The 20,985-nt window shown below is 51.7% G+C and overlaps 2 protein-coding genes across 4 annotated transcripts; one reads left to right on the top strand and one right to left on the bottom strand.

Annotated features, from left to right (window-relative positions):
- Positions 1-300: 300 nt before the first annotated feature.
- Positions 301-3,268, bottom strand: TMED1 (transmembrane p24 trafficking protein 1). Its single transcript, XM_036879328.2, has 4 exons — positions 2,978-3,268; positions 2,292-2,389; positions 1,972-2,152; positions 301-1,332 (listed from the first exon to the last, which is right to left on the bottom strand). Exons 1-4 carry the CDS (start codon positions 3,158-3,160, stop codon positions 1,114-1,116), a joined length of 681 nt encoding a protein of 226 aa, XP_036735223.1. The 5' UTR covers positions 3,161-3,268; the 3' UTR covers positions 301-1,113.
- C12H19orf38 (chromosome 12 C19orf38 homolog) lies at positions 2,312-20,858 on the top strand. Of its 3 annotated transcripts, none has more exons than XM_036879315.2 (8): positions 2,312-2,401; positions 10,878-10,978; positions 12,026-12,331; positions 14,253-14,345; positions 14,990-15,017; positions 15,774-15,817; positions 16,916-16,953; positions 20,222-20,858. In XM_036879315.2, the coding sequence occupies exons 2-8, from the start codon at positions 10,948-10,950 to the stop codon at positions 20,366-20,368; spliced, it is 687 nt and encodes a 228-aa protein (XP_036735210.1). In that variant the 5' UTR covers positions 2,312-2,401; positions 10,878-10,947; the 3' UTR covers positions 20,369-20,858. The 3 variants fall into 3 exon arrangements, with proteins under 3 accessions (XP_036735210.1, XP_057345903.1, XP_057345902.1); XM_057489919.1 differs by lacking the exon at positions 2,312-2,401 and adding an exon at positions 10,577-10,713; XM_057489920.1 differs by lacking the exons at positions 2,312-2,401; positions 14,253-14,345 and adding an exon at positions 10,572-10,713.
- The last annotated feature ends 127 nt before the right edge of the window (positions 20,859-20,985 follow it).

Genomic DNA, 20,985 nt, shown 5'->3' with positions numbered 1-20,985 from the left:
CGGTGCTGGCCTGGAGACCAGATGCGGACCTGGGCCCAGCCCCTCTACCCCAAACTGCAGTGATCAGGCCCCCTCCCCACCCCTGCAGTCCTAAGGACTTCCCCCAGGGCCCCAGGCCTTCTGGGGGGGACTTCAAACTTTGCTTTCTGATTTTTCTCTTGTGCCCAGGCGACCACCTCCATCAGCTCCTGCCCGACCTTTCTTCTGAGCTTCGCGGGAGACCCCTCCCATCTGCCTGGCTGCCCACACCCCCTTGGGGGCAGGTCTCTCCCAGCTGGTGTCCCTGAGCCCCAACCACCAGGCTGTGATTTTCCGGCCATAATTTATTGACTCCAGTGCCCGTGCCAGACCGCCCTTTGTTCCGTGAGGTTGCTGCGAAGGCTTTGGCCGGACCACCCCTCAGCCCTGTCTGGGGCCCCTGCAGAGAGAGCAGGAGGGGAGGGGGGTCTTGCAGGCCTCCACCCTGGAGTTCGGTTACCAGACCTCACATTCCGCCCGCACCCTGCTGGGCCAAGGGGCTGGGCCCCTTCCTGTCAATAAAGTGACTGTCCTGGCAAGAACACTGCAGCACTTCTCCTTCCCAGCCCCTGGCACAAGCAGGCCACCCCCCACCAGGGAGCCGCCCCAGCAGCAACAGGCCTCTGGTGGGGCTACAAAGAGAGGAAGAAAGGAAGGCATGGGGTTCCACAAGCAGCAAGCCCCCTTCTGCTGCATCGTGGCTGAGAGGGCCAGTGGGGAAGGGAAGGGACAGTTTGCTTCCTGGGCCCAGTCCCACACCAGCTGTGCAGGCTGGACGGTGGCCTAAGGCACATTTACAGTGGGGACAGAGGCAGGGCCAGAAAATCCAATGGTTGCGTTCAAACACCGCAGTGCCCCCCGTGCACGATTTCCACCAAAGTAGTGTGCCACTGCGCTGTCCCTTCTGGAAGGCCCAGGCCTGCGAGCCAGCCTGAGCTCCCTGCCCAGCCCCACCAAGGGGAGGAGATCCCAGGGGCCATACCTCAGGCCCCGACCACACAGGCTCCCCTCCTGGAGGAAACTAAGTTGGGGAAGGGAGCCCCAAGTCTCGTGCATGCACCCTAATACCCCTTCTTCCCCCTCCTCCTTCTGGGGCTATGTAGGCACAGGGCGCTTGTCTTGGAAAAAGCGCTTGAGTGTGCAGACCTGTACCACAGCCACCAACAGCAGGACCGCCACATTCACAGCAGACCAGAAGTTGACCCGCTCCAAGTTGCCCTCCTGCAGGTTGCGGTCACGAGCCTCGAAGGCCCGGAGCAGCGTCAGCATTTGGATGCTGCGTTCCAGCCGGGTTTTCATGGTCTCGATAGACTCCTGTGGGATAGACAGAGAAGCTGGGTCAGGCCTCCGTTCTTTGGGGAAAGAGACTGATAAAACGGGGGGGAACTGCATGAGCGTCTGTGATTGATAAAACTAGGGAGAGAGCTGAGAGCACATCCTGTAGCCAGGCTGCTGAGTCTAAATCCCCACTCTGCTGCTCACCAGCTGTGTGATCACAGGCAATTAATTAACCTCTCTGGGCCTCAGTTTCCTTCTCAGAGTTGCTGTTGAGAATCGAATGCCTAAATAAGTGTAAAGAATGTATTTACTAGTAGTTAACAGCACAGTTGCTGAAGCCAGACTTGGCTGGGTTCAGATACTGACTGTCAGTTCTAGCTGTGCGGCCTTAGGAGAGTGACTTAGCCATCCTGCCCCTCAGTTAAAATGGAGAACAATCAGAGCATACTACCTACTTCATAGACTGGTTATGGAGATTTAAGGAGTTACTTAAGCACTTAGAACACGGTTTACACCTAGAAATAATGTTATTAATTGTGAGCTGCTATTGGGCTTAATTAGGTTGGGGGCACCAAGGGAGGCTGGGTCAGGCCAGCTAAGGTGGGAGGGCAGGGGGACACTGCCACCCAATGCCAGAGATGTGGGAGGAATGGCCCCAGCTCAGCCTGGGCACACCTTGATGTCCTCCATCTTGACATCCAACATCTCCTCGGGCTCCACAGCCTCTGCCCAGCCCTCAACTTCCTCGTCCTGCAGGCTGTCAAAGATGAGTTCAAAGAACACCAGCTTCTCCGAGATTGTGCTGAAGGAGTTGTCAAAGCACAGCTTGTAGTCCCCGGCCTCCGTGGGCTCCACCCTGAGCAGACGGACACACAGACGTGACCCTGAGTAGCCAGCAAGCTGGACTTTACGAGGCAGGCAGGGCAGTAACCCGAGGCCGTTGGGGAGGGGCAGGGCTGTAACCGAACCCCAGCAGACAGCGGAACTTAACTCACATGTGCACCCCGTCTGTCTTGCGGGACTCACTGACCAGCAGCATGCCCTGAGGGCTCTCCAGCGTGAAATCCACGTCCAGTCCAGCACCTCCGATCACCTGGGGGGACAGGTAAGAGCAGGTGGAGGGCTAGGAGTAGGCGAAGGGCACCTGCCAGAGAAAGCCAGGGCTACACCAACCACATAGGCCCATACAGACCACCAGGGGCCGAGCGCTGACCAACCCCGTCCTGCCCCACCAGTCTAGCTGGCGGCGCCCCTCGCCTGTGTTCAGCCCTCACTAAGTGACGGCTTCGGATCTCTGTTCTGGTCACGTCCCTGTCCGAAGTCCTTGATCGACGTTTACCTGGCCACGCCCCAAGTGAGACGGCAGGGCTCAGCTTTCTTTAGCCCAACCCCAGGGAAATCTATGTAGACCACGCCCACTCGCGAGGTTCCTGACCTCAAAAGGGATCCTCGGTGGCCCCGCCCCCTAAGGTATTCTCATCCTGGCTCCGCCTTCTTTATTCCCACCCCTTCCGCTCCCACGCGCTGTCCCGCCCCCTCGGTACGGCTCTCGCTAGCTCCGCCCCCGCGCCCTACGCTCGGGCTCCGTCCTTTTCCCTCTTTAATGCATGCCTCATTTCAACTGCTTGGCCTCGCCTCCTCACCCTGGCTCCTCTGGCTCGCCTGCTCGGGAGCCCTCTACCTGATACTCGGTCTCCAGGCTTGCGTTGGCTGGCGCGGACTGGTAGAAACACTGCTTCCTCCCCGCAGGTAGCAGGAAAGTGAAATCGCCGTCCTGTATCGGCGGGGGCCCTGCCCCTCCCACACCCACTGGGGGCATTAGTAGCCACAGTGCCCAGGCTAAGGCAGCACGGGCCGCCATCATCCGGGTCACCCTCCCGTCTGCTAATGGGTCGCGGCTCCTTTAAGAATTAGCCCTGCCCCCTCTGCTACTCGGCGGAGCTCAATGGCACCCGCTTCTGCCCGTTGTCCGAATCTTGAGGAGCCAGAGGTGAAGGACCCCCTGAGACCTTAGCTGCCCTGGTGGATGCCTGATGCTTCTAAACACGATCATCTTTCTAAAGATTTTTTTTTCGAAAGCCTTTCAGCTCTAATCTCCATCGCTGGTAGGACAAAATGACCAAAATAAGTACCATGGTAGAGCATCTTTCTCAGGCAAAAATTAGGACAACTAAGGTTGGAGCGGCCGGGTCCTTCCAAGCTACTACCCTGCAGTTTTCCCAGAGTACGCCACGCGAGACGACCAGTGGGAAATCCAGGCTGGTGGGGCGGGTCCAAAAAAAATAGAGCCTGGATTTGGACCTGCGCGCGACCCATAGGTCTCGCGTTTAAAATGACTCGGGACGGAGCGGACATCCTTTCTTGCAGACGAGGGTTTCGTGTTGTCCGTTATCTACGAACTTAACCTCAATTGTCCCTGTTCCCTTTGCACCCACCACTTTCTCAGTTTCCTCGTGATGGAGCACCCCATAGGGACGGCTGTGAGAATTGAGCGGGATGAAGCGCTGTTTTTTTTCTGTAGAGTCAGTAGCGCGACATGGCCCCACCCTGTGCCCCAAGAGTCTTAAACTGGGCGAGAGGGGGGCAGAAATGAGTGATGACGAGGCCCAAGGTAAGAAAAAAGCCCAGGTGCTTAAGAGCACGGAAAAGAGTGTGAGTCTGGGAGCTTAGTTCAAACCATACGCCGCCTTTCACTTGATCGCCTTGCTGGGCCTCAGTTTTCTCATCTGTAAAATGGGGGTGATAGTGTGACGCTTGCTTAGTGCTTGAGGCATCGTAAGTAAGTCCTCGGTAAATAATCTGTTACAGTCCTTGTTCATTGCTTCCCATTGGCCAGCCCACCATTTATCCTCTCCCTCAGCCTGGTCTCATGGATTTGCAGGTGACCTCCTTCTGGGAGGCGAGCCAGAGGAGGCTGGGAGAAGAGATATGGCCGGGCCTGAAGTCAGGCGTGCATTAAAGAAGACGTTGGAGAAATGGACTCTTAACTTGGTTTAGATGGAAGTTTTGAGTCTTTAAAGATAGGCCTGGGTGAGATTGCCAGGTGATGACGTTTCCTCTTCAAAACAGCTGGTAGCTGTCAGCTTTTTCCTTCATTTGGAGAACTTGGGTGTCTTGCCAACGGGTTTCAACCCCGGACAAGTTGACTATGGATTCAATGAGACCAAAGAAATGACAGTGGAACATTCTTGGGGTGAAAGGGTTTATACCCAACTTATTTCCATGGTGGCAGGTCAATCACTAAAATCCCCATCCATTCATAGTCTGCATGCAGCAAGCCAGTCTCTGCCTCTAGGCCTTTCTACCCGCACAGCCGTCTCAGTCCACTCCAGCCTCTGCTCTGCTCTCCAGCAACCTTGCAGCCGTGCCACTGTATCACCCAGAGCACATGTGTAGTGAGCTAGCCAGCCAGGGCCAGGTGAGAATCCTGGCCATAGGAGCCTTCACTTTATCCATGTTGGGGAAGTAATAGCACTTTGTACTGTCAAAGGTTATGTTCAGTCACGTTAATATTCTTTTTCACTCCCAACCTTATTATTCATGGTGCGGACATTTTGAACTATTTGTGGAGAATGGGTGCTTTCATTTTTAATGAATTTTTTAATGAAGTGAAATTCACATTACATAAAATTCACCATTTTAAAGTGAACAAATCAGTGGTACTTAGTATACACACAATGTTTGTGAGCACCGTGTCTTTATTCGCCAAGAATTTCATTAGCCTAAAAGGAAACCCAAAATTAAGCACTTATTGGTGGTTGCTGCAGGTTCTGGCAACCACCAATCTACCTCTATGGATTTTCCAGTTCTGGATGTTTTGTATAAATGGAGTATGTGACCATTTGTGTCTGGCTTCATTCACTTAGCATAATGTTTTAGAGGTTCATCCTCATAGCATTAAAGTATTTAATTCCTTTTTACAGCTGAATAATATTCCACTGTGTGATGGACCACAATATATGTATCCGTTCCTCCATTGATAGACATTTGGATTGTTTCTACTTTCTGGCCATTGTGAATAATGCTGCTGTGAACATGCTGTGCATGTGTATTTGTTTGAGTATCTGCTTTCAGTTATTTGGGGTATATACATTGGAATAGAACCACTGGGTTTTATGGTAATTCTAGGTTTAATTTTTTGAGGAACTGCTATACTGTTTTCCGCAGTGGCTGCACCACTTTATATTCCCACCAACCACCCATATGAGGATTCCAGTTTCTCCACGTCCTTGTCAACACTTGTTGTTTTCCATTTGACTCTTACTGTTGCCATCCTAACAGTTGTGAAGTTGTACCTCACTATGGTTTTGATTTGCATTTCCCTAATGATGGGCATCTTTTCAGGTGCCTTTTGGCCATGTGTAGCTCTAATTTGGAGAAATGTCTGTTCAAGTCTGTTGGAGTGTTTTTCATATACATATATATATACAACAACAATAGTATGTTACAGCAGTATAACAATATTATAACCCCTTTCAGGTTCCTGACCCAATTCCAATATGTGGGGAGGGAGAGGGGCTCTTCTCACACACACAACACCAAGCAATTTTCAAACACCAGGTCTGATAACTCAATTCTGATGTTATATGCCCAGAGATAACACCAGATTCCCAGGTTAAGGGCTCCAATCTACAAGATTGCCCTCTACCCACCGACCCCAGATGCTGGTCACAAGCCCCAGGCTGTTACCTGTGCTTCTGACCTAATGGCTACAGATTGGAAGTTCTGATGACCTCCCCCTTAGGTTCGATTAACCTGCTAGAATGGCTCGAAGAACTCAGGAAAACACGCTTACCAGTTTAACAGAGGATACATGTTAACAGCCAGATGAAGAGATACATAGGGCAAGGTCCCAAATAAAGGAGCTTCTATCCTCATGGAACTTGGGGCCTGGCTCAGTGACACGTGGGAGTGTTCTGGTTCCCCAAGCATAAAAGTTCTCTCTGACAGTGAAGCAGGACCCAAGAGAGTGGTAAGCTCTTCTCGGTTTTTGTTTTTTTTTTTTTGAGAGGGCATCTCTCATATTTATTGATCAAATGGTTGTTAACAACAATAAAATTCTGTATAGGGGACTCAATGCACAGTCATTAATCAACCCCAAGCCTATTTCTCAACAGTCTCCAATCTTCTGAAGCATAACGAACAAGTTCTTACATGGTGAACAAGTTCTTACATAGTGACTAAGTTCTTACATGGTGAACAGTGCAAGGGAGTCATATCACAGAAACTTTCGGTTTTGATCACGCATCATGAACTATAAACAATCAAGTCAGATATGATTATTCATTTGATTTTTATACTTGATTTATATGTGAAACCCACATTTCTCCCTTATTATTATTATTGTTTTTTAATAAAATGCTGAGGTGGTAGGTAGTTGCAAGATAAAGGTAGAAAACATAGTTTAGTGCTGTAAGAGAGCAAATGTAGATGATCAGGTGTGTGCCTATAGACTAAGGATTAATCCAAGCTAGACAAGGGCAACAAAACATCCACGGATGCAGAAGATTTCTCTCATGGGGGGGTGAGGTTCTAAGCCTCACCTCTGCTGATCCCCAATTTCTCACCTGATGGCCCCCCTGCGACTGTGCCTCTCTTAGGTTGTGCCTCCCTTGAGGAATCTTACCCGTCTCTGGCTTCTTCTCGGGTTTTTATGAGGGCTTTGATGCATGGTCATGATTGACTAAATTATTGGCCATTGGCTAATTCAGCCTCCAGCCCCTGCCCTTCTGCGGGGTCCAAAAGTCTCTCATTAACGTTACAATACACACATTTCACCTTTAAGACTCCTCAGTGTCTTTAGGAACTGTGGATGAAGACCAAATATACCTGGGAAATGCATAATTGGTCATGTGATGATCAAATAAATACGCCTGCCTTATAACTCATTATAGCGTGAAGTCTTTTGCCCAATTTAAAATCGGGTTGTCTGTCTTCTTCTTGTTGAATTATAGGGTTGTTTATATATTACAGAGAGCAAAAGGAAGAAAGAAGAAAACCTCTCCGACTCTTTGCAGATCTATTCTGGGGTGCTCCTTCATTGCTCACCAAAGTGTTTACAACTCTGCCTTAGCCTTCGCTTCCTGCTTGCTCTCAGCCTAGAGATGAAAGCTTAGGGTCTTCTCGGGTATTTTTCTGAGCATTTATCCTGCCCTGGGCATGCACATTGCTTTCTAAATTCCCTAGTATATATGGGTGCTTCTGAATGCCGTAACTGCCTAAAGAAACTCACTCTCTCTCCAGCTTTTCCTCCCGGCTTTTGACGTGTGTGCTGTAATCTTTTGCCCCAGGCAGCTGTGGTTCTTCTTTTGCCTCACAGTGTTTTCCAGGAATGCATTCTTAGTTCACAGACAAGTACCTTGATTCAGTACCGCAGGTAGCTCCCAGACATGTTAGGACAGACAACCCAATACTGTGAGCCCCAGGAACCAGGGACCAGAGCCCCATACTGGGGACAGGGCTGCTGTTTTCAAGAACTCCACTGTGCTGGAGAAGGAGATGAGGAAAGGCAGGGAAAACACCACAAAGATTTCCTGCTCTGTTCAAGCCGCCTTTTTCTTGATTCAGCATTTGCTTAGTTGGCATAAAACTTTGGCTGTTTTCCAGAGTTTGGATAAAGTTGATGTGACTGTTTTTGCCTGATCTGTTGATGTTTCTGTGGAGAGAGAGAAGATACGGGAGCAGTTGGCACAGTCCACATTACTTAGGGGCCCTCTTCCCTTGATAGCACTCCTAGAATCAGCCTGGAGTTTGCAGACTGGCTTCTGGAGGTCAGATAGCCCCTGGAATTATAACCAAAAGATTCCAAAAGTGTGTGCCAGGTAGTCTTTGTACACCCCACCAGCGCCATCCTCCACCCTTCTCTTCACCGCTGCATGCCCCAGGAGACTAATCTCTACACGTGGGGTCAACTTGGCTGTCTTCCTCTCACAAACCCCTAGCTGGATTTGGCCCTGGTAGGAGATTTGAGAGACAAAGAGACAAAGGTCTAAGAATATATGCCCTGGCTCCCCCTGTTGGTCTGCATGTCTCTTACCAAAACCTGCAATTCCAGTGCCCTCCAAGTCCCAGAACTGTTTCTTCACCAGGAACCTGAGGCCTGGGCTAGTAACAGCTCCCTGAGCCCAGGGAGTCATCATCCCTTGCTGGTTTCCCTGCACCTTGCCTGTGACTCTTCAGTCATGCCTCTTCATGGTGCCGTCTGTGTGATAGCTGATCCGTACAGGTATTGTGGCTGTTTAAACTTCTAGGTTATAGATTCCTGCAGCATACTACATGCTCCCAGGATGAAGTCCTTATATACAGCCAATGTCCTTCACACATACTGCTCCCTCTACCAAAAAGGTCCTTCCTCTGTCTCCTTCTCAAGCTTTTGGAGTCTGATAGGAGCTCCTCCCAGAAGCCCTCCCTGCACCTGCTGAAGCTGGGTTTAGAGACGCCCTCAGTGACTGCTTCCATCAAAGCACTTCACCAATTGGACTTGCATTGTCTATTAGTCTGACTTTCTCACTGAACTCTGAGCTCCCCAAGGGCAGGAGCTGTTTCATTTATCAGTATGTCCTAGCACCCAGCTCAGTTCTGGGCCCTTGGTGACATTCAGTAAACAATTGGAGGAATAAATGACCCTGGGATCTCTCCTACTCTTAAGTCTCCTACACAGCCAGGATAGAGCCCAAAAATAGTCTGAATGCATTTTTGGGGGGCTTTCAGGTCAGACAATCAAGAAATACTTATGGTTCATTGTGTAGTAGGCATTGGAAAACTGCACAGACTCCACCCACTGACCCCCATCTCTATACACCTGGAGGAAGAGAGCTGAATGAATTCAATAAATTCAAGCACGTTCTATGAATCACCCTGACCTAATCAAACAACTGCATAGTGTACTCTCATTCACATGCATATAGACTGTGGGATCAAGATATACTTAGCCATAAAAAAATTATCAACAAATTTCAAAGGATTCAAATTATATGGAGTATACTGTCTGACCATGGAGGAATTAAATTAATAATCACTAAAGTAAGGTGTCCCAAATATTTATAAATTAAACAATACACTTCTAAATAACCTATGGGTCATAGAAAACATTCACAAGGAAAATAATATTTCTAGCTTAAAGATAACGAAGCACAATATATCAAAATGTGTGAAATGCAGCAAAAGCAGGGCTTAGAGGAAAATGTATAGTTTTAAATGCTTACATTAGAACGTGTTTTAAAAATCAGTAATGTAAGCTTCTAAAGAAGCTAGGAAATGAAGAGCCAGTGAAACACAGGGCAAATAGAAGGAAGAAAAAGAGAAGACCAAAAATCAATGAAATGGAAAACAAAATAAAAATAACAAAGCCCCCAAAAGCTGGCATTTTGAAAAGATGTAACTCCTAGCAAGACTGATCAAGAGAAAAAGAAAAAATACAAGTTACCATTATCAGGTATGAAAGAGGGGGCATCACTACAGACCCTACAGACATTACAAGGATAACAAAGGAGAACAAACAATTTTTATACCAATGTTTGACAACATACATGAAATGGACAAATTCCTTAAAAACACAAGCATGTTAATTGTCCTAAAAGAAAATTACAAGATAATTCAGCAAGGGGATTTTTCTAAGTCCAGACAGATTTTCCAGAAGTGATACTTCAGCTGAGACCTGAATGAAAAGTGGGATTTGACCAGATTGATAGAATTGTATCCCTGGCTGGGGACAGAGCATGTGCAAAGGCCCTGAGGTTGGAATGAACTTTCTGTATCCCAATAAAAAAGTCCACTCTAGTGGCCCTTTTGGTGTTTGGTGAATATGGTCACCAAACTTAATGTCCTTTCCTTGTATAAACTACCAGGTGGATCTGCTTTACTTGGACAGAAACATCTAGGGAGGCCAAAGCAAACCTTAGTAAGACAGACCTTCGGAAATTTCGGGGCTGTAAATGGGAGGCAATTTATCCTGCAAATTCTACAATTTCTTCAGTTGAGCTAGTGTTGTCTTTCACCTAGCTAATGAAGCTCCTGAGGCTTCATTTTCCGCTGTGGCTTCACATTAGGAGCCCTCACACCTCACCAGGCATTGCACTTCATGCCAAGAGTTCTTCGGATGTAAAGTCTGCTGCTCTTAGCTCCATTCTGCAGAGCAGCCAAGCTAAGGCTTCACAGAAGGACCATGTCTTGCCCCAGGGCACAGAGGGGAAGCCCCACCCTACCAACCATGCCCTACCAACTTCCGCCCCACTCCTGTTTCAGCTTTGGCACTGGCTGGGCCCGGGTTTGCCTCTTGGGCATGGGTTTCCCAAGCAGCCCACAGTCCTGCCCTTTCTCACGCCCAGGAGTTCTGTTCGGTGGGGAGAAAAAGAACAGCCCCTCCCCCGACCCTCTGGTCCATTTGTCCCTCCCATCTGCGGAACTGTGGCCACCAAGGTGCAAAGGGGTGCCAGGGTCTGTCTGATGTGTGTCCCTGGAAGGGGTGTGGAGAGGAGCGAGGCCCTTTCGGTGCCCAAGTGTGTGTGTGCAACTTCCTGCCGGTGAGGAAACACTCGGCTCAAATCAGCTCTGCTTCTCCTTTCCCTGCTCTGGCCCCGCAGGAGGAGGTGGCGGCAAGCCGTGGGCCGCGCTGGCCCCAGCCAGACTTCCCAGCCAAACTCGGGAGAAGCGATGCCCTGGACTGTCCTGCTCTTTGCAGCTGGTGAGCCTGACGCCCCCTGCGCCGCCTGGCCCTGCTCCCTCCACCCCTGCCCACAGGGCCTGTGCCCTAGGGGTAGAAGGCAGTGCGGGGCTGCCCTCCCCAGGTGCTGGAGGAAGCTGAGCCTGGCAGGCTGGCCCCAGGGCCTTGGAAAGGCCCCAGGGCTCTGGCTTTCTTTTATTGAGCTCCTCATGGCCCCCATGTCAAGGGTATCAGGAATGCCACCCCACTGGAGATGGTGGGGCCCACACCCCATGACTTAGCCCTGCGTGGCCTCCTACCCACGGGGTTGGGGTGGCAGGAGGCTTTGCAAGGTCTAGAGGCTGGACAAGGGAAGGCTCGTACCGACCTCAACTGAGCCACACACTCTGCTCAGGAGCCTGGGGCAGTGGGGAGACACTGGTCTCTCCTGCGAGAAGCTGTACCCCAAGATCCACATTCCTCACTGCAGTCTGGGAACAAGATGAAACCCCTTTGCTTTGCCCTTCTTCTCTCTCATCCCCTCCAGCCACCTTGTCCTCCCTGAACCCTCCATGCCCTGCCCACCCTCCCAGCCTTTGCCCATGCTGTTCCCTCTACCTGGAATGCTTTCCCCCAGCTTTTCCTGTGCCACCTCTTCAGGGAAGCCCTCCACGGCCAGCCCAGCTAAGGCAGCCTTCCCATTGCCGTCCGGTGTGCCACGCAGCACCCCTCATGTCCCTGAGAACGCCGGCTCACCGAGGCTGGCGTCGCTGTCTGTCCATCCATCTGTCTCATTCACTGCTCTGTGTCCAGCACCTAAAGGAGGCCCTGGTGCATAGTCAGTGCTGTCAATCAAAGTCATAAAGGAGTGTAATTGTGTTGCTGTGCAAAGAGTCAGTTGCAGTGACCCCTCGCCGTGTATTAGGTACTCGATCCCTTCAGCATGGCAGAGGGGTAGGCATGACTGGCCTCCAGTTGTACATAAAAACCAAGGCCCAGAGAGGGTGGTCCACACACCCAAGGCCACACAGCCAAGTCGGCCTCTGCTCTAACTGCCCACCCACCTGGCTCCCTTATTCTGCACCGCAGGCTCCTTGGCGATTCCAGCGCCGTCCATCCTGCTGATGCCCCCGTACCCCAGCAGCCCAGAGGACCCCATCCACATCACCTGCATGGCCCCCAATGGCTTTCCGGGTGCGAATTTCACACTGTACTGTGGGGGACAGGTGGTCCAGCTCCTGCAGGCCCCCGCAGACCAGCTCAGGGTCACCTTCAACCTGAGCAGTGGCAGGGACGCTCCAGGGGGCACATTCCGGTGCCAGTACGGGGTGCTGGGCGAGCACAGGCAGCCGCAGCTGTCAGACCTCAGCGAGTCCGTGCAAGTCTCCTTCCTAGGTAAGCCCTCCCTGGGCCCTCATGGCCTGGGGTTCCGCCTTCTCGCCTCTGAGTCTTTGCACGGCAGTCTTCGCAGGACCGGCCAGGCTTCTAACTTACCAGGACTCACTTGTTCTTGGTTAATCCTCACAGCCACCCTGTGAGGTGCGTACAGCGAGTCTCCCCATTTTGCAGTTAAAGAAACTGAAGCAAAGAGGTTGAAGGGACCTGCTCAAGTCACACAGCTGGCAGGTGGCAGGTAGCACACCTGAGATTGCTCTGACCTCCAAAGTTTAGGCAACAAAGCCTCACACACTGTCGCACATCCCCTCCTGGCCACCAGATATTTTTGAGTGCCTACTGTGCCCCAGGCACTGTCCTAGGGGCTGTAGGATCGGGGACGGCTGAAACAGACAAGCTCCCAGCTGACATTCTGAGGGGATGGGGACAGACGATAAACGAGGAGTCCACCAGCAGGGGGACAGGGGACGTGGCTGGGATGAAATACAGCCTGGTGACAGGTGTTGTTTTAAATATAGAGGACAGTGGCCAAGGCAGGCCTCTCTGACATGGTGACATTTGAGCAAAGACCTGCATGATGAGGAGCCAGCCATGTGGGTGTCTGGGGCAGAAGGGTGCCAGGCAGAGGCAAAAGCCTGTGCAAAGGCCCTGAGCTCAGAGCACACCTGGTGTGTTTGAGCAGCACGGAGGTGCCCCGTTTGGCTGGAACACAGTGAGCAAGGGTGAAAGAAGGGGGACACTAGGGCGGGGAGGTGACAGGGAGGATAGTGCAGGGTCTGTGGCTGCAGAAGGGGCTTTGGCTTTTGGGCTGAGTGAGACAGGAGCCCTGGGAAGGCTGATGTCTTTCTGTGGTCGTGAGACAGGAGCTGCGTGTGGGCTCTGCGTCAAGGCAAGCGAGGCACGGAGGAGCCTCCTGGTGGTGTCTCTGCATCACCATCAGGCAGAACTTCCCAGTTGTAAGGAGGACTTTGTTGCTAGCAGAGCCTGCGGTAGGGATGACAGAACAGTCTCTGTGTCCTTGAGCCCCACTCTCAAAGGCCCCCTTCTCTCACCTTGGGCTGTGGGCTCAGAGTGGGGAGGTGACAACATCCCTCCTGCTCCAGGAAATGAATGGACAAGGGCTAACAGTGTGAAAATCCCATGTGTGCATCTCTCCTTCCCCCTCCTGGCTTAGCTCCTGATGACCATGGGGTTCAGGGCATCTCCTCCCAGCTCCCTGAGGGATCCCCTCTCTCTCCAGGGAGAGGCAGCTGACTCTCTGCAGAAAAGTAAACTCTTCGGTGGCTGACCTCTGCACGGGCCTGAGGGCCCACCGTGGGGCTGGGGTGGTTGCTGTCTGATTCCCTGGCACCCAAGCTGAAGCCAGCAGGACTCTTCAGGCTCCAAGTAACTGGAAACTTGACTATTGCTTCAGTAACAAAAGGGGATTTGTTAATTCACTGAACTGAAGTCAGTTCACAGTGCTAACTTCAGGCATGGCTGGATCCAGGTGCTCGACCATGTGAGGAATCATTTGACCCTCTCAGTTCTGCTTTCTTCTGTGTCTTATTTTCAGGTGTCAAAATCATGCCCAACAGCTCCAGATTTATATCCGGCCAGCTTTGTAATGCTGCTCAGAGGAGTAAACCTCTCTTCCTAATAGTCCGGGCAGAGTTCCATAATTAGTTCCCATTGGCTCAGCTTCGGCCACATGCCCATCCCTGAACTAACCAATCACGATGGCCAGGGGGAGGAAATATGCTAATTGGCCACTCAAGGTTTGCTAGATCCCGGGAGTCCAGCTACACCCAAGACAAATGGCTGAGAGGTTTGTGGAGAGGGCTGGTTTCCTAAAGGTAGCCTGAAAGACCAACAGGTGTCCACTTTCTCTCTGTGCCCTGCAACTCCATGACCTGCCCACTCTCCTCCCGTTTTCCTGCAGCGTCCGCTTGGATCCTGGCCCTCTGCTTGAGCCTGGCTGGGGCCCTCCTCCTCCTCATTGGGCTGGTGACTGTTGCCGTGGTGGTCAGGAAAGGTAACAGCAGAAAGAGAGAGCGTGACCACAGTGTGCAACCCCTGGAACGTGTGAATGCATCACACACACACCCATATTTTAGCAGGACGGAAGCGTACAGGTGGGGAGGTCTTACTCCAAAACTTAACTGTAAAGAACCCTCCAAAGTGTGCTGATGGTGGTGGGCAGGCAAAATCAGTATGTAATTTTTAGTGGTAAAATACACATAACGTAACATTTAACATTTTAACTCTTATTTAAATGTCCAGTTACATTAAATACATTCATTTTCTTATATATAATTACATTCATCCCCACCATCCGTCGCCAGAACCTTCTCATCTACCCAAACTGAAACTCTGTCCCCCTGAAACACTAATGCCCCCCTGTCTCTCCCGTAGCCCATGGCACCCACTGAAATTAATATGTTTTTTTTTAATTTTATATGCTTGCTCCTTGTTTGAAGTTTTTACCAACACACATTTCTCATGTAATTGGGGGATAACATGATTGCAGTAGCTGTCCTGTTGAGCGGCCCATGTGCCAGGGCGTAGGCAAGGCTGGGTCACAAATAGATGCTGAGGGCTTTTGATTTCTTGGCTTTCTGCAACTGGGATGCAAGGAGAACCAAAATCTAATAAACGCTTGTTTATTTTTTGTTCCAGTTACAGTAAAAAGATTGCAGAAGAAAAGGTGAGATGGTCTCTGGAGACCCTCAGAGGGTGGTTTTTGGGGAAATAGTCCCGGTGTGGGAGTTCGCTGATGGGTGTTAAGGACTCAAAGAGAGGCCGGGCTCTGGGAACAGAGGACACTTCCCTGGCCGGGTGGGCTCCACGCCAATTAGCGCCCTCTGGTGGGAGGACCTCTGAATAGGGACAGGGGCCATTTATGAGGTGCCTAGGGAATGCTGGGTGCCGTGCCAGAAGGTGCTGAGTCAGGAGCTCACAGTATCCTCACAGCAAGCAGCCCTGGAAAGCTGACGCTGCAGCCCCATCCTACAGATGAGACTTAGGCTCAGCGCTCAGTCACACAGGGAGCAAGTGGCTGGGTCTTCCTCACCGGCTGCCAGAAATGGTCATAATCCCCTAGAAATCCACAGTTGGGGGAGGCAAGTGGCACCCCATAGGGGTGTGTAACGCCCATCATGCAGCCCGTAGGCAGTGGCTCTGGTTCATGAGTATCAGAATGTCCCAACTGGCTCCTGCCTCAGTTTCTCCACTTTGCAAACAAGGTGGACAGCCCCTGCTTGCTGCCTGGTGGCTGAGAGCTAGCTGCAGCCCTGGGGATGGAATCCTGGCTTCACCAGGCTGTGGGGTTCCTGCAGGAGAATTTCCACCAGTGGGGATTCAGGGAGGACGCGAGGGTGGGTGGGAAGAGAAGGCCCAGTTCAGAGCCAGGGCTTCCTGCCTGAGACCAGTGACTGTCCCTCTCTCCTGAATCCCTTTGCAGAGAGCGAGAATCCTGCTGGGCCCAGGTCGCCTTCACCAACACAGGTTCGTGTGTCCTTGCTCCTGTCGCCTGCCAAAGGTCACTGCCTCAACACGCTCTCAGGTCTCATCATTTGCTGCTGAACTTCATCTGCGGCTGCTCATTTCCCTGAGGGTCAAGAACACACCCTTCCCCATTACCCCCTCCGCCTCCCCCTTTCCCTCCAGCTTTCACCTCTCACCTCTCATCCTCAGGCCTTTCATTCACTCTGCCCTCTGCCTGAAACATTCTTCCTCTTTGTGGTCTCAGTGGAAAGACCACCTCCTCCAGGAAGCCTTCCCTGACTCCCTAGACAAGGTCTGTGCTTCCTGCTTCCATGCCTCTTCTGATTCCTCAGTAGAAACACAAGTAATCATTGCCTGCTGTGTATGTGATGCTCGCCTCTGCTGCTGGATGCCCAGCTCCACGGGGCACGGACTGCACCTGGTTTGTCCCCTGGGGCACCTTAGACCCTTTCAGGGGCCCAGGCAGCCCTGCCTGTGGTCCTAACATGTCGTTCTGCAGGCTTCCACCAGGGGGCGCGGGGGCAACCAGGCTTTGACCTGCGATACTCAGAAGGGCCTTCAAGTGGAGAAACTCCCTTCTCTGTACTCCTTTCACTGTGATGCACATTTATTGAGTGCCTACTGTGTGCTAAGGTCTGGGGAGGTTCCCAGGATGACCAAGACAGAGATGATCTCTGTCCACAAGCCCATACTCCAGTGGGGAAAGAGCTTATAGCAGGTCAGACCCTGTCTGGGGCTAAGAAGGAGGTCTCCAGAAGAAGTGATGTCTAAGCAGGAGTAGCTGGCTGAAGAGTGGATGATCTGAGGAGAGGTGTTCCGGAAAGTGGGAATTGAGATGCACCCATTTTCTGGAGGGCAGCCTTGCCCCTGAAGGAGGGTACTAAGCAGAAGAGGGACATGGTTCAGTTTGCAGCCGTGAATGGTTCGCCCTGCAGAAGGGGCTGGAAGGGGGCAAAGAGGATGCTGGGAGATGGGCCCCACTCCCTTCCTGCTGGTTAATATTGAGGCTGTGGGCTTGGGGGCTGGACCCAGAGAGGGTGATCAGCAGGGATTTTAAACTGGCCCCAGGTCTGATTTTCCTGACTTTTTGTGTTCCAGACATGTCCTTTGATAACTCCCTGTTTGCCATCTCAATGGTAAGTGGCTCTGTTTCTTGGTCCTGGTTTCCTGCTGACCAACCCCGGGAAGGCGGGGGCCGCCACCAGGCTGGGTTGACCTGCTGTCTCCGAGCTTTGGAGGCCTGGGAAAAGCCCAGAAGCACTGAGCAGGGATTTGTTTGTGGGCTGAGAGTTGGCCTGAAAAATTGCAGGGGATTGGAGGCAGCCACGGTATCCACACCTTCCTGTGACAGTGGGCAGGCCCTGGGGGTGCTTGCTGTCAGGGTTATGCTGTCTGTGCAGAATGGTGACAGGACTCAGGCTGATCTGGTGGCTTCTTTGGGGTCATGGAGCCTTGTAACAATCTAATATACACTGTTGTCCCCTCCTGGTGTAAAGAAAAGCCTACGTTCGTGTCCAGTTTAAGGGACTTCAGCTTAAATGTCCCAGCTATGTGTTTCTCTCTCAGTGGGGAGGGTCTCACCCCCCCCACTGCTTAGCAAGGGGTGTTGCACCCCCAGATCATACAGAGTCCGGGCTCGGATTTGAGCCTGGGTCTATGGGACTTCTCTGCACAGCTCCATCTTGGGGTGTCGTTGGCCTTTGTACTTTATTATTTTCTTACTGGATTAGAGATATCTGAGCCATGGACACTTCGGATCAATGTTCAGCCAGCTCCTCTCCACAGAGAGGTCTGTGGTGCAGATGGCCCCACTGAAGGTGGCCTCAGAGGTCCATCTGGACACATGGATGCCTCGGGACTGTCGGCAGGGAGCCTGGGGTGGAGCGGGTCTAGTTGGGGCACCATGATGGCTCAGCCCACCCTTCCTGGGCCTCTGGACAAGAACAGGACGAGGGCCTCACTCCCCTGGAGCTTCTCAGTTGCATGGGGGGAGGCAGACGATATCACATGGGGCAGGAGTGACTGGGAAGCTCCCTTCCCACCTAGATGGAAGGTCCAGGAAGTCTGAGAGTCGCACAAACAGGGAGCAGCCGCGGAAGGTCGATCCACGCCCACGCCACCTTCTTGGCACGGCCCGGTGTAACAGGGGTGATGCAGCGTGAGGACTCCAGGGGTCCCCATGGAGAGCTTTGACCTACCCCAGATGAGGTGGGAGTCACGGAGGGTTGGGAGCAGAGAAGCCAAGTGACTCAATTCAGGTGCTCGCCGTCGCCCTCTGGCGGCCTCAGGGAAAACATGCGGGGCTTGAGGGACCGGAGCTGGGGTCCCAGGACAGAGGCGAATCGAGCTGGTCCACTTGCTAAGTGGTGAGTGGTTTGGTCCAGCGTGTTGGCAACGGAGGAGGAAGCAGCAAACAGGTGCAGGTCAGGTAGATCCAGGGACGGGAACCACAGCGCTGATTTTGGACTGGATGAATGGGCAGAGGGAGGAGGAGGCAGCATAGGGGAGGCCTGGGAAAGAGCAAGTTTGGAGGCACAAGAGGCTTGACCCCCTCACCCGTGCTGCCCAAGAGCAGATGGACACTTGGGTCTGCAGTTACGGAGAACGGAGCAGGGCAGTTTAAACCGGCCACGGGGAAGGGGGGGCTTGGCCTCTGAGGTCTCAGCTCCGGGAACAGATCCTGAGCAGTTATAAACTCGGGACCCAGGGCAAGTCCTAAAACTTCCCAGGAGAAATCATGCTCTTCACGGCACTAGCTAGATGATTTTTTTCCTTCTTCCTTTTTTAAAAATACATTGAAGATGAAACACTGGAAAACAGAAAAACGAGGAGAAAAATAACTTATTTCTCAGTATCTTAGTCCTGGTGACTATATGAGTATATTAAAAACATTTTTGCATATGAAATACAGCCATATGGTAAAATTTTGTATAAAGTTTTCTTTTGTCACTAACCCCTCTCCACCTGCTGGTCTCCCCTTGACAAATACACAGATTACCCCCATTAGGAGCTCTTGCAAATATAAACAAAGATGAAAATAGCAATTCTGTAGCCTCACCCTTTTTAACACAAGTGATAGCATGTTACCTACATTGCTATCGCGGTCATTCTTTTACAGTAAGTTCTGGCGATCTTTCTGTTTTTATCATCATGGTAAAAAATATACATCATTAAGTTTACCATCTTAGCCATTTTTAAGAGCATTATTCTGCAGCATGAAGCACATTCACATGCTGGGCAACCATCACTACCATCCATTCCAGAACTTTGTCTTGCAAAACTGAAACTGTCCCCATTAAACACGAACTCCCCCTCTCCCTCCCACTCCCAGCCCCCAGCCCCCACCATCTACTTCATGTCTCTGTGGATTTGCCCATTCTGGACATTTCATGCAGAAATGATGCACACACTGTTCATCTTTTTGTGTCTGGCTTATTTCACTTAGCATGTCTTCAGGGATCATTCAGGTTGTAACATGTCAGAGTTTCATTCTTTTTTATGGCTGAATAGTACTCCATTGCATGGATACACCACATTTTGTTCATCCATTCATCATTCATCTGTTGATGGACACTTGAGTTGCTTCCATCTTTTGGCTGCTGTGAATAATGCTGCAGTGAACATGGGTGTGCAAGTATCTGTTTGAGTCCCTGCTTGTAATTCTGGTTTCCTTTTGAAGCATTGGAAAGCTGTTGGCTGAAATGAAAATGAAGCAGCTGACAGGTCTCCAGCTTGTACTGTGCTGAGGGTCTGATACTCACTTTATAACAACCTATGTAGAGGTGGGGTTGAGGTTTTTTTCTTGTAACAAACAAGGACACTGAAGCTGGTTATGGGCATTACTGGGGTTGCCCATCTAGGGAGGTGCAGGCCTGGGAGTAGAAGTTTTAGCAAGTTCATGTCTGCTTGACTGGCATTTGGAGCAGGAACCTCCAAAGCAGAGGAGGTGGTAGACTTTTGAGGAAGGTTTTGAGGGAGCCCAGAATGGAGGGGAGAAGGAGATAATAGTAGTAGCTTTCTTCACATAACACTTAGCGCTTTGCTTAACACAGGCACTTTATCTGTTTAATTCCTTTATGCTTGGAAGGGGGTCAGTGCTAGCATTCTCTCCATTGTGGAAAAGGGGAAACCGAGGCACAAGGGGGTTAAGTCACTCAGCTGAGGTTCCACCACTTGGGTGAGATGGAGGTGGGATTTGAACCCAGGCTTGTGTGGTTCCGTTTGTCAGAGAGGGAGGCAGGTGGACTGAAGGCAGGATCATGGCTCTGAAGCTGGGTGCATGTCTGTATGGGGCCGTGGGAGTGAGCTGAGACCGATGGACCAGGGGAGTCTCAGGCTCAGAACACGGGCAAAGCCTAGATTCTGAAGCCCCGAATCATCTGCTTCTCTATTTTTCCTCTAAAGAAAATGTCAGAAGAAAACGCAGCCACCCTGGATGCTTGCTCCGGCTCTGCGGAGACACCTGGCCACGTGGGGCCCCGGAAGAGGCCCACCTCCACATCATCCTCGCCCGAGATCCCCGAGTTCAGCACTTTCCGGGCCTGCCAGTGAGGCTGAGGGTCCGGCGGCCTCCTCTCTGTCTGCACCGCCTCCATTCAGCCCTCTCCCTTGAGCTGGCTGGGCCACGTGGGCCCTGAAGTCTCCCCAGCTACTTAGGGGGCTCTGGCTGCTGCTTTCTCAGGGAATTGGAACAGAGGAATGAAGGGGACCCCTGGCCTTGCTTGGGACCTTTGCCCCAGAAGAGCAGAAGAGGGAGAGGGGCCACAGGCACTGGCCTGGAGCTGGAGGGAAGCAGGGAGCCTCTCTTTGGATTCCCAGCTTTTCAGACCACCAGGGCAGATGTTTAGCACCCCTTCTGGACCCCAGCTGGGCCATAAGAGGTCTGAGCCCCCAGCATACCTCTCAGTTTCCTCCACCGCCTGCCATTCCTGACTTGGCCAACCCGACTGGGTTTTGGAGCACAGGGTACCCGGAGGTATGTTCTGTGTGTCTGCCCTGCTGACATGCCTAAGTTATTCATTACAACACGTGTTGAGCTGTTCCCAAGGCCTCTATGGAGTGTGATCCTTCAAGCCCAGGACCTGATACCTGGGGGGAGGGAGCAGTACCCCTCAAGCGCATGCAGTCAAGGTGGTGGATGAGGAGGCCCATGGGGCTACAGGGAGGGC

The sequence above is a fragment of the Manis pentadactyla genome, chromosome 12 (assembly GCF_030020395.1).
Source record: "Manis pentadactyla isolate mManPen7 chromosome 12, mManPen7.hap1, whole genome shotgun sequence".
In the NCBI taxonomy this organism is placed as follows: domain Eukaryota; kingdom Metazoa; phylum Chordata; class Mammalia; order Pholidota; family Manidae; genus Manis; species Manis pentadactyla.
Note: the sequence above shows the minus strand (reverse complement) of the source record. Positions and strands in the feature narration are given on the sequence as shown.